Below are 19,050 nucleotides of genomic sequence, written 5' to 3'. Positions count from 1 at the left end.
GAATACACATATGGGTGTTCCATACATGTCAGAGAAGTAACGAATGTGAAAATTTAAAGTATTTCATCAATTTTGGTGCAAGTGAACATATCATCTTCAAGTGGCAAATAATAAGTGGATCTAGTGCAAAACGATCCATTAAAGAGATGAAATGCTTCACAGGAATTTGTTCTTCAACATTAATGCAAAATTCCCCCAGTAATAAAGCTTCAGCAACTCAACTAAGGGCCACATACATACAGAGGAACAGAAAGTACCAACAACAGGACGATGGCATCCTTTTCAGTTGTAGCTCACAATCTACCAAAGCAAGATAGATAGTAAAAACAAAAATACATAAAAAATATAGAGGAACAAAGAGTACAATGTAAAAAATACAGAGGTTGAAACTTCTCCAACGAGGGGCGTTCGATGAATTTCTGACTCAGGTTCTTGCTTTGGCCATAAATTTCAAACCTCATTGCCGATGGCAGGGGGAGATGAAGCCGACGGAGTGGGGGCGTTCAATCTCACATCGCTAGGGTTCTTCTTTCCAACAAACAGGATGGGTTAAAAAATACAAAGAGATGGAGCGAGAGGGTGTGAGAGAGTGAGAGAGAAAGAGAGATCGAGAGGGATACAATCACCGGCAATGGGGGAACGGAGAGTACGCCCGCCTCTATCGAAAATAGTAAGAGAGAACGAGCGATAGCAAGACGTAGGGAACGCCCAAATTGAGAGAGAGAGAAAGTGAGCTAAACCCTAAACGATCAATTTGGGTGAGGCGGGTTTTGAAATTAACTCAAAATTAAAACCCAAGTTATTGCGATATTTTAATGTCAATATATCGTGATAACCCGGGTTTGTCAATTCGTTTGTCGTTGCGTTCGTCTGTGTAGCATTATCCTTAAAAATATGTCTAGGAAACACCTGACAAATTTATGGCACAACAGATGCCTTTGGAAGGCACCTTCCCACTTCGGCCTTTAGTTTTCTCGAAGGGTTGTGCTACAACAGAATGTCTTGATATAACTTAAGAAATGTTTGTGATGTTAGCAATAAATAATTTTGGGAGGAAAAGCTAGAGCAAGAACACAAGAGATTTCTTGAAATGATACTTGGTTTCTTGGTTTTGGTTATCCAAATAACCCAAGCACAAGGCCTTTTATAAGTAAAATAGACTCCCCAATACATTTTATAAATCTAAAATAATTCAATGTACTAATTAATAACATAACCTACATATTACAAATGATAAAATACAATGAACTATGTGGGTACATGAACCATATAAATACATGATCTCAAAATAAAATAGTTTTTGGTTGGGAAGTCTTGATATGCTTTATATATATATAATGCTTGATTCTTTACATTTTTCACATAAACTTTGCTTTGTAATGTAGACTTATTGGTTACATGAAAATTACACACTCCGCAATAGAACAAAACGAATAAGTTGGAGGGATGGAATGTCATAAGCGAGTGGTCATGAGTGTCTCTTCTAATCAACAATTGCCTAAAAATGATAAGATTAGCCCATTTTCATTGCACATGCTGTTGGTTGGTGCCCTTTACATTTGAATCAAATAAGCAGGTCCAAGATCTCTTGCCCCTTGTTTCGAGACGAATAACGCAAAGCATAATACATGTAAATCACAGTGATGCTGACAGTGTCCGAATACAACAGCGCCAATGCGCTGAGCCCAGGCCAAATCAACCAGTTCTTGTTAAACTCCAGGTCATCCAGCGTAAACGCCTGCAACGACGCCAGAGAAGTGAAGATCGCCGAGCTAAACAGCGCCGTCATGGCGACGATGAACCTCAGCGGCAGAGCGATGTTGAAGTCGCTGCTGCGGAAGCGCGACAACTGGATCGAGAGCATGCTGGTCATGGAGATCAGGAAGGAGAAGAGGGAGAGCAAGAGGTACCACATTAAGTAGGTGAGGTCGGATTTCGTCTCCTCCTTGCTGAGGAGCACCGGCTTGCCATAGGTCTCTTGGACGTCCTTCTCCTGGCCGTATCCGCCGGGGAGGGTGAAGAGGGCGGCATAGTTGACGGTGCCGATGAGAGTCGACACCAGCATCAGCCCGTTGTTCATGTCTTTGATGGCTTGCGCCGCCGATTCTTGCAGGGTCGAGTGATTTTCCTTGAACATCTCCTTTGGCGTCTTCCCCTCCTCGTTCTTGTATTGCAGGAAATGAGGCAGCGAATCGTAGAATATTCGCTGACGGCGGGCACCGGATAAGAAGAAGATTCTGTTGAGTCCATATATAATAGACACCATATATATATATAGGCATTATTAATCAATTCACCTTAAACCAACAAACGTCCCAGGTCATCTGGTTGAGAAGCATTCCGGGGCTAGAGCCGACATTGGTGGCGAGATGCAGGACAGTGTTGCCGTGCTTGTCGATGTCCGTGAGCATGTCCTTGTGGGCGGGAATGGAGGTCAAGTAGTCGTAGAGAACCCTGTCTTTCTGCTCCACGGCGATGTGGACAATGTTCTTGCCGTCGCCGTCCAAGGTGTAGGCGGCGAAGGGGAACTTGTCCAGGATGGCATTCACCAGCTCGATGATGCCGTTCCTGGCGGCGTCTATCAGAGGGTTCCTTCGCCCGGTGTAGTTGCTCCAGTCGTCCTCCAAACCCATCAGCATTTTTACCAGCTTCATGGCACACGCGTGCCTCTGCTTCGCCTCGTCGCACTTTCTCAGCCATGGAAACACTTCAATTTAAAATCATCATCATCATCATCATCATCATTATCATCGTCCCACAACAAACAAGAAAATAATTAATATATATTTACAATGTCACCAACCTGCAATGAAGCCTCTGAACGCTGCAGTAGAAAACAAATTCGTCACTAAAGACTAATTAATATATTAAGGAAAGCAAATTCTTATTATAAATAATAAAATAAATACAGACCTTTGATTAGTTTTAATCTTAAAGACGGCTTTACCGTAGTAGGGAGTTGGTTTCTACTTTGTTCCTCCCCAGTGCTATCAAATTTCTCGTGACCAATCACTGTAGGCAAACCTGCTCCAATATATAAATGAGAGAATTAATTTATTTTTAATTCATTTTAAAGTTTTAATTCTATAAATATTTAAGCACTATAATTTTAATATTTTGTTCAATTCACTAAATAAATTTGTCCTGTAAACACAAATAAATCTAGTTATATTAGAGGTACAAGTTAGTAAATGGCTCCAAATGTTTTAGCTAACTAGAATTTATCTCTTAAACATCTAATTTGTACCGCTAATAATAATAATAATTGTCACTAAAAATAAGAGAATACTAAAAATGTTTATGACTTTACAGATATAGATAAGAATGGCAACAAGCTGCAAGGGAACAAAGGACCAGCAGCCAAGATTTCTGAGTGTGTAAGAGGACCCGCTTCGAAACGACGATGATTTTATGGCCAGAAGATAGAGCGCCGTCGTGCCCTTCTCGTCTTTTGCATTTGCCAGTTCCGGCTGCAACGTCAATATCTTAATCGCAAGATCTGTCCGTCAAACCCATAATTAATATTGTAAAAATATAATTGGCTCTTTGCGGGTCTTATCTTTTACCCATAATAATTATTCGTCAATATCTTCATTCATGCATTTACATATTTACAAAATACAGTAAATTAATACGAGTGTGTGTGAAAATAATATTCCAAACAAATATACTTACTATAATATTCTTCGTTGATGGCGGCATGAAGAACAGTGCGGCCGTCTCGCCGGACGAGTTCTCTGTCGCTACGGGACTTGGATTTGAGAAGATTGAAGGCCATCTCGTTCCCATACTTGGCGGCAACGTAGAGGGGCGTCTCGCCTTTGAGATTGCGCGACGAGACCAAGTTCCCGTCCAGCTCCAGCATCTTCTTCACGAACTCAACCTTGCCGAACCTGACAGCCTCGTGAATTGGGGTGTCACCGTGGTGGTTGGCTTTCCAAAGATCTTGGCCGCGGAGGATAAGTTTCTTGTCGTCGAGCTCCTTCAGCGCCACCGTATTGCCGTGCATGGCAAGGAAATGGAGGATGGTGTTGCCTCTCTCGCCGAAGGGAAGAGAGCAGCCCTCCCCCCTCAAAAAATCGCAGAGCTTGGCCACTGATTCCGGCGTCATCAAATGTGCCGCCATGTCGTAAGCGGCCGAGCGGCTGACCATTGTTGGTTGTGTTGGGTGCATGGCTGGCTGCAGCTAGCTAGCTAGCTTGCTTGCATGAAGGTGGAATTTTAAGGAAGGAAAAGAGAAAAGAATGAGAATAAAGGTCATCGATGTTAGCTTGGCAGGAAATTAAAGAATAGCTAATTAAACAAATAGAGGATGGATGAGGATCCAATCCAGTCCAAATGTCCGATGCATGATGCTAGCCACTAGCGTAAATCCTATTTTGTCTTCAGGTACAAGCTCCATCATCGTCACTCTCAAACTACTTTAGGAACGTGTTCGTCTAGATATATTGTGCCCAAAGTACATATACATACATATATATATATATATAGGCAGCTTTATGTCATATCCACACTCATCCATAAAAGCAAATTAACGAAAAAGGAAGATTTAAAACAATGCATGACGTGAAGAGAATAGAAAGCTTCTCCACCAAGTCTAAAGCATCCACCCAATACCAGCCTTCTTCCGGTAGTAAAGTTGATAATATTCTCAAATTCACACCTGTTCCTTTCTTGGGGTTGAAAGCTCTATACATTGAATGATTGCCCATTTTGGTATCCATTTTCAGATTAGATAGACTAATTCTAAGGGTGAGAAGGGATACAAATGGGTCTTCTGATGATATGCTATCTGTGATTTGATTTTTATTGAATTGGTATTGTTAGATGCCTTTCACTAAATTTAGATTATCTGACTTTATGATTAACGTAAATGATGAATTGTACAATGTTCTTGGATAGTTGTAATTGTATATTTAACTTTAGATTATTTGAGCTCAGAATTGAGCTGTTATCACAACTGAAAACTTTAACCCAATGGGTTTGGGTGGGGGAATTGCATTGTTTCTCTATTGGGCCTTATAAGGTAGTCGGCCTGGTTATTTGCCCTAATGCCGCCCACTTCCCTCCTTTGAGTCCTCTCCAGACTATATATTGATAGTTTGATATATTTTTTTCACTTGTTTCACTTTCTCTTCTTTGTTTTTTATTTTAGTAGCAAAATTAGGTTTTTAATTAATCTAATTACCAAAATTAATACTAGTTGCATTTAGATTAATATAACATAGATAGAAAAATAGGAATTTCAAAATTGACTATTAATAATATTGACAATATTGGTGCTGCAAATATTAAATGCATGATTAATTACAAAAATATTAATACTATAAAATTTATAAGGTTATAGAAATAAGAAAAAGTTTTAATTGATTTCAACATTAATATTTATAATTAATCTGTAATATTGAAAGTATGAATAAATATTTTATTGGTAAAATTAATTATATAACTATCAATCTGATTTTTTATGGTTTTAATATAGTAATAATATTTCTAAATTATAATATGAGCATATTATGAATAATGCAGCAAAAGTATTAATTCTATAACAACAATAAATAATATTGTTGTTGATATTCTAACACTATATATATTATGAACAATGCAGCAAAAGTATTAATTAATTCTCAAAATGTTATTTCAAACATTTTGAGAGAAACAAAAACTAATTTGGAGGAGGAAATATTTAGAAACTTTAAGAATACCAAGCTATTCTTGAAAAACAATAAATCTCATGTGACAAGAGATGATGTACATCTCCCCATCTCAATTTGAAGGATAATTACCAACAAATAACTTGTAAGCACCCCTGCTCAGATATCCCAACCATTCGATCTATCCAAACGGGAGCACTTACGGAAGGAAAAAAAAAATGAAACATAAGACAAAAATACCCTAGCATGCATACATAAGAAATACAACAGCGGAAACAAAACAATATACATGCACGGACATAGGTACCTTGCTAGAATAGCGGTCATGGAGTATATAAAAATATATACAAACCCTGTGTGTAACGCCCCGTTTTCCCAAGTGAGCATTACCTCGAGATTTCGGGAATATTATTATTATTTTTTTAATATTATATACAACATAAGTCTCTCGATATACATACTCTTATCATAATCGTTTCCCGACAATCCCGATCGTACCTTCTTAGCATATCAAAATTTAAGAATTAATAGACTAAGACAAGTAATATCAATCACATCAGTAGAAGCAAGATCGAAACCTCAATAATATTTAACCAGCAATTCCCTTAACCGACAATTCCTTTTACAATAACCAAATCGATGCTTCACATGAAAATATCAAAATATTACATAACCTACGAAAACTAAACATAGCCGCTACATCTCAATGATATTCTTTCCCTTCGCGCCATTGCATTCACTTGGAACGTTTGAATATTCCAGGGACATAGTCCAAATTAGATGCTGAATCATCTAAGTGAGAGTTTAAAAATATTTTCATGCAGATATGCAAAATCATATGCGTAAAACCGATAAATCCTGACATACCTAGCCTAAGAGAATCCTACATAGCATTTAGCCCTAACTGGGGAAAATGCAATCTCTCTAAAGGCGACACGACCACACCGATCCATTGGCAAACCAATCCTGCTTAAGAGAGACAACCTCGACATATGAACCCGGGAATCACCCCATTGTCATTGTTAGGCTTTACGCTCCTACTCAAAAGCATTCCAAAACCCAACACAACCCTAGCCCCAAGAGTGTCACATCAACACTATCCTTAGAATCGACGTCACCTCGGCATTAATGCTATTGCTCAAAGGAACCTAGGGTGGTGTCCACTCACAGCCTCGCCACTTGAGCCAACAATCGGGGTGGTGTCCACTCTCAGCCCCGTTACTTGGGTCCCGTAGGGTGAAGTCCGTCTTAGCCCCGTCCCAAGTGGGTCACCTAGCATTAATCCTAGGTACGCATCCCGAGTGCTGTCACTCTGGGCTACGTCACAGGTTACCGACCCATATCCCACATGGACGACACAAAACAAGTCAATGTCGAAAATCATAACATGCATAGCTTAAAATCAACATTTCGATGTATGAAATTTACCGTACGAAATTTAATGCATGTGTAAATAACCGTTTGGACAATCCATCACAATAAACCAAGCCACAGGGATGAACACTCACAGTAAACCATTCACATGTCACTTAAAGTCTTTTCGGGTAGAACCACTCACCTTGGGCTAAATTCAAGATTCCTCGAAAATACGTGCCCGATCGACCTCGATTCTTGTGCCAGGCGCTCTATAGTTCAAATTCGAGCCTCAACGATACCCTAGACATCATATGCATTCAAAGGGAAATTAATATCTATTTTCCCAATTTTGTCATTATTTTTCTCTAATTTCTTCCTATTTTTCTCTCGATAATTTCAAGTAAATACCACTTCAAGCATTTTTTCTAAATTTTTATCCACAAAAATTCATAAAACAATATTTATAAGCCTATGGAATTTTCTGGAAAATTTTCAGATTTTTCTCCTATTTTCTCAAATTTCCATAATTACTTTTCCTTGAGAAAATTTATTTCTCATTGATTTACTTCGAATATACTTCAAGAAAAATCACCAAAATTCATAAAATAAATTCCTTATCCTTCTGTAATTTTATCAGAATTTTATAAAAATTCATCCTATTTATTTTCTATTTACCTTTCCTTTCAAAAATCCAAATTAATTATCTCCTCAAGAAATTTCCAAGATAAAAATTCATCAAAATAAACTATTCCTTTTCCTTGAATTTATGGATATTTTTTCAGAATTTTAATTCCTTTAATTCTATTTTTTATCGAATTTTATATATTTTTAGTATTTAAAAAAATACAAAAAATACCTTCAGTCATCTTCTCCGGCGACGACACACCGGAAAATTGAAGCGACGACACCAGGTTGTTCCTCTCCCTTAGTCGATCCCAATGGTACCTATTTTGCTCGGAAAAAACCACCGGAAGCCTTTCGATTTGGCCGAAAACAGTCGACCAAAGCTATCCCGCCACCGAACTCCAGCGAGTCAAATTGGCCTTCACTTCGAACTCCGATTGACACGAAACTTTTCAGATTTTCTACCCATAGCCTCGCGATCAAAAGCCCCTTATTAGATCCCTCGATCGATCGCTCTACAACCCGATTTCACCTTCACTCGATATATGTATATATATATATACGACCGAATGCAAAAACACCCCTATACCTCTCTAAAAACTCTCAAAATCTCCAGAATTGCTTCTCACAACCTAGGAATCAAAATCCCCTTATCAAAACGCTCCAAATCCTTCCCAAACTCTCGATCTAAGTTTATGAACTTTGATGAAAATCTTCAACCAAAACTTGGCTATTTATAGCTAAATCCGAGCCTCTCTCAACCAATCACAAGGGGTAACGTAAGTTAGAGACCCTTCCCTTCACGTTCATGCCAGTTCGGCCATGCCCTGGTTGCTGATTTGACAACAACGGCGGCAGCGGCCATGCCTCACGCCGAAATCTGATTTTTTTTTTTTTTTGGATAACTATAATATCTTTTATAAAAATAATAATAACTATAATCTAATATATTTTTATCCTTAAATTATTTTTGGGTATTACACTGTGCCAACAAGTAAAAGATACAAGGAACAACCTGGCACAGTCAACAATGAGAGACAGAAATCCTAACAAAATATCAGAGACAACGGGGGCAAGCAATCTGTACATCTTACCACACGACTGGTTGCTAGGTGGCGTGATCATCGCCCTCAACTTTCGTTTTACCCTTGCCTGGAATGATGGAAAGCAAGGTGAGTAGTAAGATTCAGCAAGTTATAAGAAAAGGAAGGCTGTACAGTAAATAGAGGAGAAGGTCACCCCAAACACCGTCCTACACATACACACAAGCCATGAGACAATAACAACACAACAACATGGCATAAGGAAAACACATACTAGTCCTTGGGGCCCACACAAGACACACGGCACCCAAGTCCCACACCAACCTGCCGTTGCCCTGAAAGGCAACATAAATCTTCAACAAACCTGATCGCGCTGTCCCGAGTCGGTACTCCCGTCACCCGTGTGTCTGTGTTGGTACTCCCCATACCCGAGCCATAGGCTCTCTCGGAATGGTCCTCCCATCTGAGAACTAATAACTACCAGTAACCATGCAATGCACATAAAATGCAATGGCGTAGTGAGCATCAACGTGATACACTAACGCCCATACATCCAGGCATCAGGCCATGCTCCCCCCACATAGTAAACCACACGCGATGCATATGCCCGTGTTGGATGCAACATAACCAAAATAGAATGTCCGTGACCAAGCATAACCAGATCATGAAAACCCCAACATGCAGCCCGTACCCATGTGCACACCAAACCATGCAACAAGAATAAAATGTAACCAGTCATGCTATAATCACGTAACGACAGAGCTAGTCAGCAGTGCCTGGCACCGGTCAACGGTCAGTGAATAGGAGTGACCAGCCGATGGCCTAGGAAAGACCGTATAACAGTCACTCCAACGTCACCTAACAGCCGACCCTTGTCCCCACTGTCCAACCGCTCTAGACTATGAACAACCAAAATCCATAATAATACCCGAACAACTAAGAACCTATTCCCAGGTGAGTACGACATCATTCCCACAGGCATGAGGGGTGGCACAAACCCCCGTAGGCAACCAACAAATAAAATCCACGAGGCCGATTTAATAAATTAAATTTAAAGTAAACCATTCAAAATTTCATAATTAATAAACGGCCAAAACAAATGAAGGGAGGTTAAATAAATTAACAACGAAAGAAGTGTTGTGGAGGGTATAAAGAACTTGTCTTTATGAAGATATACTTATGCTTGTTTTGGCCTAACGCGGTAAAAATTATACAACCTGTAACACCCTAATAATTTGCCAAAATTAACAAAATTTGGCTCTAACCGAAATTTCGACCTTACAGAATGTAGTACTCAGCTCCCTGAATTACCTGGTATCCTCGGACTATGATTAAAAGTGAGATTTTCTAAAAAAAGTCTCATTTTCCTTTAATTTTTCGCTGTCGCGTGCGCCGCTACTTCTGCCCAATTTCTCCTCTGATTTTGCTTCAAAATTAAGCATTTAATGAGTACCGAGCACTATTAATAGGGCTATTAAAACATTGGACTTTTTTGCTTAATTTAAAAGGAGCAACAAAACTTGGTGGAGGGGCAGCCACGTTGCTGCCGCCACCTTCCTCCATATGGCATCATTGGCGCCTTCTCAAGTGTTGAAAAAAATGAATTTCCAGCCAAAAATTAGCAAACAACAAGCAGCCCCCTCCCCCCAAAGGCTTGATCCCACGCCAGCCAGCACACCTTGCGTGCGCCTGGCTTCCCAGCCAGCTCCTGCATCATTTAATTTTGTGTTACCCATTAAACTTAAATGTTAACTTGAGCTTGCTATGCAAATGGGCACTCCATCACCTCACGCCTCCTTCAATACATTCCCACAACTATATTTAACCTCTCAATTTCCTTTTACATCCCATAATATGTATATTAACTATGGTTAAATTATTCTTATACTTATTATTATTACTAATATCAACAAAATATATTAACATCCCATTTAAAGTAAATTAACACACTAACTAATAATTAAATTAAATTACGATTTACGGTCGTTACAAATCCTCCCCCCTTAAAAGAATTTCATCCCCGAAATTCGTACCTGGCTAGGCAAATAACTGAGGGTTAAGTCGCCTCATGTCCTCCTCTAGCTCCCAAGTAGCCTCCTCAGGAGTATGTCGTTGCCACTGGACCTTTACATAGGGAATCGTACAGTTGCGGAACACTTTCTCTTTGCGATCTACAATACTAGTAGGCAACTCAGTGTATGATGCGTCCTCTTGCACCACGAGCGGGTGATAATCAACGACATGCATGGGATCTGCCACGTACCTACGAAGCATAGAGACATGAAAGACATCATGTACGTGGGCTAACTGAGGGGGTAAAGCTAACCGGTAAGCCAACGGTCCGACTTGCTCCAGTATCTGGAACGGTCCCACATAGCGAGGACTCAGCTTGCCAGATACTCCAAAACGTCAAACACCCCTCATCGGCATGACTTGAAGGAAAACATGGTCACCCACATCAAACTCCAGATCCTGGCATTGTCTGCCTGCATAACTCTTCTGACGGTCTTAAGCTGCCTTCATCCTAGCTCGAATCAACTGGATCTTCTCTGTCGTCTGCTCTACCAACTCTGGTCCAAGCAATGCTCGCTCCCCAATCTTAGTCCAGCAAAGCGGTGATCTACACGGTCGCCCGTACAACGCCTCAAAAGGTGCCATCCCGATACTGGCCTGGAAGCTATTATTGTAGGCAAACTCCACTAACGATAGATGGTCATCCCAGCTCCCATGGAAGTCCAATACACAGGCGGAGAGAATTTCCTCGAAAGTCCGTATGGTCCGCTCCGACTGCCCGTCGGTCTGAGGGTGGAAGGCTGTACTGAAAGTCAACTGGGTCCCCATAGCACTCTGTAACGCCTCCCAAAATCACGAAGTGAACTGAGGATCCCTGTCTGACACAATACTGGCTGGTACTCCATGTAGTCTCACCACCTCGTCAATATATAACTTGGCTAGTCGATGAATAGGATAGGTTTTCTTGATGGGTAGGAAGTGCGCTGATTTAGTCAATCGGTCGATAATCACCCATATCGAATCAAATCCTCGACTGGATCGCGTCAATCCCGAGATAAAATCCATAGCTATGTGTTCCCATTTCCACTCCGGCACAGCTACAGGTCGTAACAATCCTGCGGGCCTCTGATGCTCGGCTTTGACTTGTTGGCACACCAGACATCGTGATACAAATTCTGATACGCTCCTCTTCATGCCACTCCACCAATATTGACGTTGCAAGCCCTGATACATCTTCGTCGCTCCAGGATGGATAGTATAAGGAGAACGATGAGCTTCCTCTAGGATCCTCTGCTTGATATCACTATCACTCGGCACACAGATCCGTCCACAGTACAATAGCAAGCCATTGTCCCTCTGGCTATACCTCAATGGCCCAAATCTCTCCATATCAGCCATGATCTCGCCAAGCTCCACATCCTGTCGCTGACAATCGCGAATCTGATCCTCTAGATCTGAATGGATACTCATGGCAGCACAACAGAGGGTAGGATTATCTGATGTCACTGAGATGGTAAGATCACTCATATGCTCCAGTAAGAACCACTCTTGCACCATCATAGCTGCAACTGGCACTCCACGGCGACTTAAAGCATCTGCTACCACATTAGCTTTACCTGGGTGATAGAGGATCTCACAGTCATAATCTTTGAGCAGCTCTAACCAACGACGTTGCCTCATATTGAGTTCCTTCTGTGAAAAGAGCTACTTAAGGCTCTTGTGATCAGTTTATATCTAGACTCTCTCACCATAAAGATAATGCCTCCAAATCTTCAAGGCAAACACTACGGCCGCCAACTCTAGGTCATGGGTAGGATAATTCTCTTCTTGCTTCTTCAACTGTCTAGATGCATAAGCATTCACTCGGCCATCTTGCATCAAAACGCACCCTAGCCCTGCATATGAGGCATCACTGTATACAGTAAATAACTCACAACTCCTGGGTATCGTCAGTACTGGCGCTGAAGTCAAACGCAGTTTCAACTCTTGGAAGGATTTCTCACAAGACTCGTCCCAAATAAATCTGATGCCTTTCCTTGTCAACTTCGTCATAGGTGATGCAAGCCGTGCAAAGCCTTCTATGAACCGTCGATAATACCCGGCAAGACCAAGAAAACTCCGAATCTCCGTCACTATCATCGGGCTCGGTCAATCCATCATGGCTCTGGTCTTCTCTGGATCTATTGAGATACCCTCACCTAAGACCACGTGTCCCAAGAATACAACTCGGGTCTGCCAAAACTCACATTTAGAAAATTTCGCATACAATTGCTCTTCCCTGAGCTTCTGTAGAACCATGCTCAGATGCACCCCGTGTATCTCAGGGCTCGGTGAGTAGACTAGGATGTTGTCAATGAAAACTATGACAAAGGAATCCAAATATTCCTTAAACACCCTGTTCATTAAATCCATAAATACTGCGGGGGCATTGGTCAGCTCAAATGGCATGACCACAAACTCATAATGTCCATAACGTGTACGAAATGCGGTCTTCACAATATCCTCATCTCTGACCCGCACTTGATGATAACCTGACCGCAAGTCTATATTGGAGAATATCGATGCACCACGTAACTGATATAGTAAATCATCCACACGGGGTAGGGGTACTTATTCTTAATTGTTACCTGATTAAGCTGTCGGTAGTCGATACATAATCGCATAGATCCGTCCTTCTTACGCACAAATAATACTGGGGCCCCCCATGGTGATATGCTTGGTCGAATAAAACCTCTATCCAAAAGATCTTGCAACTGCACCTTGAGTTCCTTCAGTTCATTAGTTGCCATTTGATAAGGAGTCTTGGAAATAGGTTGCGTACCTTGTATCAGATCGACTGCAAAATCAATCTCTCGGTGCAGCGGTAGTCCTGGCAGCTCATCCGGGAACACATCTAGAAAGTCAAGCACCACAGGATAGGCAGCCAACTCTTTTTTCTCCCCAGCTATCAAGGTCACAAATGCAAAATAAGCTTCACACCCACGTCGTATAAGCCTCTCGGTGTGTATAATTGATATCATCGGCGTAATAACCACTGGCTTCACACCTTGGTATGTAACAACTGATCTCCCCGGGTACTCGAACGAAATCACCTTCCGCCGACAATCAACTCGAGCATAGTGCTGTGAGAGCCAATCCATACCCAACAGTAAATCAAAATCCTGGATCTCTAAAACAATAAGATCCCCTAAAAATACCTAGTCGTGAATCCCTATCTCGCAATCTTTGGCCATCTCACTCCCCAATAATACCGTCCCTCCCTGTGTTGAGACAGACAAATCATATGGCAAGGGGTTACACGGGATCGGGATCTTATGCAAGAGATGGGGTGCTATGAAAGAGTGTGTAGAACCTGTATCAAATAAGACATGTATATCGTGACCATGGAAAGAAACTATACCTTGTATTGTGTCATTGCCCTCAGCCGCCTCGGCGGCTGTCACCGCAAACGCCTTCCCCTGGATCTGTGCTCTCTCTGTGGGCCCTGGGTGTTGTGCTGCTGGTAGGGGTAATGGTGCTCCTAGACCCTGCGCCCTAGGTGTAGACTGTCTCTGAGCTGGTCTGGGCCTTACTTCGCCAGTCCATAGCCCTCAAATCTGTGCTGGCTGGGTGCACATGTTCGCCCGATGGCCCCTCTATCCACAGCGAAAGCAAATGATATCCTGCCCTGTAGCTGGTGTAGCTGGTCTCGGTCCCTGGGGACAATCCCTCCTCAAATGTCCCAGCTGACCACAGCGATAACACACGTCCCGATGCACATCCCGGCACGGTTCCTGATGTCTCTGCCCGCACTGTTGGCACAGTGGAAACCCTGAACTCTTATCGCCCGCATTCCACTTCCTCTTCTTGCTGCTGCCTCCTACGCCCTTCATGACTAACTTATCCGATCGAGCCTCCAATCGATCCCGCTCAACTGCATGGGCCCGCTGGACAGTTGTAGGAAAGTCGGGTGCCTCAATACCAGCCATAGCGTGGCGAATCTCTGGTCGCAACCCCCTCTGGAACTTGCTGACTCTACAAGACTCAAGGGTCACCAACTCTCGAGCATAACGAGATAATGCCACAAACTTAGTCTCATACTGTGTGACTATCTTGCTCCCTTGCTGCAACTCAATAAACTCGAATACCTTCTGCTCTCTGACCCAAGCAGGTACATAAGTCTCATTGAACGCCGCAACAAACTGTGCCCATGTCGGGCCCTCATCACCAAATCGCTGTTTGGTAGTCTCCCACAAGCGCTCGGCGTCTCCTCCTAATAGAAAGGTCCCCAGTCGAACCCTATGGGCCTCTGCACAGCTTATAGATATTAGGTGCTTCTCCACTGCCAATAGCCAGTCCTCGGCCTCTGTCGTGTCGGCACCTCCACTAAACTCTGGTGGACGTAGTGCCATTAAATCTCGAAGTAATGCAGCACCGGAGCTATCCCCTGCCCCCGGTGTACCTGAGTGTGACGCTTGGGCTGTAGTGGTCTTACCATCATGACTGCGCTCTTGACGTAACTGTGATGCCGCTAGTACATTCACAGCTCGTAAAATGCCTGCCAATGTCTCCTGCATATCCAGAGGCCCTGGCTATCTCTCACCTCTTGCACCGTCACCGGTACCTCATGAGTAGGAACAAGGTGCCCTCTACCTCGTGCCGATGGTCGGCCACGACCTCGTCCACGACGTGCGTCCATGAGTCCTACATAACCAAGATTAATTAGAACATATTTCGAAATTACAAACACGACCTAACACTCTAACTCTACCTAACAACCTTGGTGTATAGTTATTTGTCCCCCAAACTAACTCAATGACGCTTTGATACCAACATTATAAATACCCCCGCCCGGATATCCCAGCACCCGGTCTACCCGAACGGGAGCACTTACAAAAGGGAAAAAGGAATGAAACACAAGACAAAAATACCCTGGCATGCATACATAAGAAATACAACAGCGGAAGCAAAACAATATACATGCACGCACATAGGTACCTCGCTAGAATAGCGGTCACGGAGTATATAAAAATATATACAGACCTTGTGCCAACAAGTAAAAGATACAAGGAACAACCCGGCACAGTCAACAATGAGAGACAAAAATCCTGACAAAATATCAGAGACAACGGGGGCAAGCAATTTGTATATCCTACCACACGGCTGGCTGCTAGGTGGTGCGATCATCGCCCTTAACTTTTGCTTTACCCTTACCTGGAATGATGCAAAGCAAGGTGAGTCGCAAGACTCAACAAGTTATAAGAAAATGAAGGCTGTACAGTAAATAGAGGAGAAGGTCACCCCAAACACCGTCCCACACATACACACAAGTCATGAGACACTAACAACACAATAACATAGCATAAGGAAAACACATACCGATCCTTGGGGCCCACACACGACACCCAAGTCCCATACCAACCTGCTGCTGCCTTGAAAGGCAACATAAATCTCCAACAAACCTGCGTGCGCTGTCCCGAGTCGGTACTCCTGTCACCCGTGTGTCCGTGTCGGTACTCCTAACACCCGAGCCATAGGCTCCCTCAGAATGGTCCTCCCGTCTGAGAACTAATAACTACCAGTAACCATGCAATGCACATAAAAATGCAATGGCGTAGTAAGCATTAACGTGATACACTAGCGCCCATACATCCAGGCATCAGGCCATGCTCTGCCCACATAGTAAACCACAAGCGATGCATATGCCCGTGCTGGATGCAACATAACCAAACTAGAATGTCCGTGACCAAGCATAACCAGATCATGAAAACCCCAACATGCAGCCCGTACCCATGTAACAAGAATAAAATGTAACCAATCATGCTATAATCACGTAACGACAAAGTTAGTCAGCAGTGTCTGGCACCGGTTAATGGTCAGTGAATAGGAGTGACCAGCCGATGGCCTAGAAAAGACCGTACAATAGTCACTCCAACGTCACCGAACAGCCCACCCTTGCCCCCACTGCCCAACCGCTCTAGACTATGAACAACCAAAATCCATAATAATACCCAAACAACTAAGAACCTATCCCCGGGTGAGTACGACATCATTACCACAGGCATGGGGGGTGGCACAAACCCCCGTAGGCAACCAACAAATAAAATCCATGAGGTTGGTTTAATAAATTAAATTTAAAGCAAACCATTCAAAATTTCATAATTAATAAACGGCCATAACAAATGAAGGGAGGTTAAATAAATTGACAATGAAAGAAGCATTGTGGAGGGTATAAAGAACTTGCCTTTACGAATATATCCTTAGGCTTGTTTTGGCCCAACGAGGTAAAAATTATACAAATTGTGACACCCCAATAATTTGCCAAAATTAACAAAATTGGACTCTAACCGAAATTTCAACCGTACAGAATGTAGTACTCGACTCCCTGAATTTCCTGGTATCCTCAGACTGTGATTAAAAGTGAGATTTTCTAAAACAAATCTCAATTTCCTTTGATTTTTTGCTATTGCGCGCGTCGCTGCTTCTGCCCAATTTCTCCTCTGATTTTGCTTCAAAATTAAGCATTTAATGAGTACTGAGCGCTATTAATAGGGCTATTAAAACGTTGGACTTTTTTCTTAATTTAAAAGGAGCAACAAAACTTAGTGGAGACCTTCCTCCATATGGCATCATTGGCGCCTTCTCAAGTGTTGGAAAAAATGAATTTCCAGCCAAAAATTAACAAACAGCAAGCAGCCCCCTCCCCTAAAAGGCTTGATCCCACACCAGCCAGCACACCTTGCATGTGCCTGGCTTCCCAGCTAGCTCTTGCCTCATTTAATTTTGTGTTACTCATTAAACTTAAATGTTAACTTAAGCTTGTTATGCAAATGGGCACTCCAGCACCTCACGCCTCCTTCAATACACTCCCGCAACTATATTTAACCTCTCAATTTCCTTTTACATCCCATAATATGTATATTAACTATGGTTAAATTATTCTTATACTTATTATTATTACTAATATCAACAAAATATATTAACATCCCATTTAAAGTAAATTAACACACTAACTAATAATTAAATTAAATTACGATTTATAGTCGTTACATAACTATTGATTCATTGCATCGCTAAGTAATCTAGAGGTTGTATCTCTATCTGGCTAATCTCCTTTCCATATTAGTAAGGTGTTAGTATAGTATATCCTAATGCTAGATTTAGATTATGTCTAGTGAGCTTGTAATAAATACATTTGTTATATCTTTGTATATGTTAGTAAAAAATATGTTTATTTTTAGTCATAAACTTTCCAGTTTCCTCTATGAATGAGTCCCTAAATCTTTCATTTGAGACTGTTATTCTTAAGATGTTAAGAATATGTGATGAGATTCTCTAATGATAGAACTTTTTAAATGGTTTTTGATCCTTAGATTAATTGGATGAAGACTCTAATTAGTTGAGTATGAACTAACATAGAGTTTTCTACCTCGATCAATATGAGTTACTGATAATAGGGTGGTGAGTCACATACCATATGACACGGGGATATCTCTAGTAAATTTGTGGGTGGTTGATGAAGAATAATGCACTGAATATGACATTGATGACTAACCACATGGCATTGTGTATAATGGTCATGACGTCTAGTTGCGATAGTATAGTTGATCCTTAGACTTGAACTGGCACGATATTGGTGTGCGGGATTTGCTAATGGACTAAATCATCCAATTACGAGATGCAGAGGTTCATCAATGTGATTATGTATTGCTGGTATATAGAAACAAGTGTCAGGGATAGGATCTATCACCCCCATTGTATTAATGGGGTGAACGTCCTATGTGGTCAACTATTAGTGTGATAGGACAGTCCTTGACCATGACAGATTACTCATAAAAAAGATGTTTCTTGAGGTGTCATCTAACCACTTTAATAAGATTTAACATATAGTTATTGAATTTGTAAGTTTATCATTTTATGATGCTCGCTCAATCGAGACGCTAGATGATGGAAAGATTATAGCAACGGTAATCGTCAACTATAATAGGTTTACTTGAAGTGAGACTTCATTGTCTTTTATATTGTCTTGAACCACTGTTAGGTGCTTCTTAAGAGCTAGCATACAGTGAACCTAAGAAGTTATACACCATAGTGTTGCATCTGGTGTCATCACTATATATGTGGCCAATGTGTCTCGGGTATGTCATTATGTGTTAATGACGACAGTGAGTCAAAGGTTGACTCGTTGGTGCATTAAGAGTCAACTTCCTTATGTCCAGGAGTCAACTACTGAGGCTGTTGACTGGCTAGTGGATGGGTGTCAACTCCCGGTGCCGCCTCAACATTCTTAGTGTGGTCCATGTGGCATGCGCAATTGGAGGGTGAGGAAGTAATGGTCGAGCAAGGGTTTTAGATGTGAGGAATTGCATAACAGAAAGCTT

The 19,050-nt window shown here is 41.8% G+C and overlaps 1 protein-coding gene across 3 annotated transcripts in view; it reads right to left on the bottom strand.

Moving 5' to 3' along the window:
• Positions 1-1,255: 1,255 nt before the first annotated feature.
• Positions 1,256-19,050, bottom strand: part of LOC127787853 (uncharacterized) — a 122,210-nt gene continuing 104,415 nt past the window's right edge. Inside the window, exons 1-6 of one of the 3 annotated variants that reach the window (XM_052315896.1) lie at positions 3,676-4,178; positions 3,311-3,499; positions 2,914-3,024; positions 2,804-2,824; positions 2,298-2,707; positions 1,259-2,206 (exon numbers count right to left, since the gene is read on the bottom strand). In XM_052315896.1, the coding sequence (XP_052171856.1) occupies positions 1,565-2,206; positions 2,298-2,707; positions 2,804-2,824; positions 2,914-3,024; positions 3,311-3,499; positions 3,676-4,174 (1,872 nt within the window). In that variant the 5' untranslated portion in view covers positions 4,175-4,178 and the 3' untranslated portion in view covers positions 1,259-1,564. Of the gene's footprint in view, positions 2,207-2,297; positions 2,708-2,803; positions 2,825-2,913; positions 3,025-3,310; positions 3,500-3,675; positions 4,179-19,050 lie in introns of those variants that run through there. The other 2 variants (XM_052315898.1, XM_052315895.1) reach the window with 2 other exon arrangements.

This window comes from Diospyros lotus, chromosome 13, assembly GCF_014633365.1.
Source record: "Diospyros lotus cultivar Yz01 chromosome 13, ASM1463336v1, whole genome shotgun sequence".
Lineage (NCBI taxonomy): Eukaryota > Viridiplantae > Streptophyta > Magnoliopsida > Ericales > Ebenaceae > Diospyros > Diospyros lotus.
This window is presented reverse-complemented; position numbering and strand designations above follow the sequence as displayed.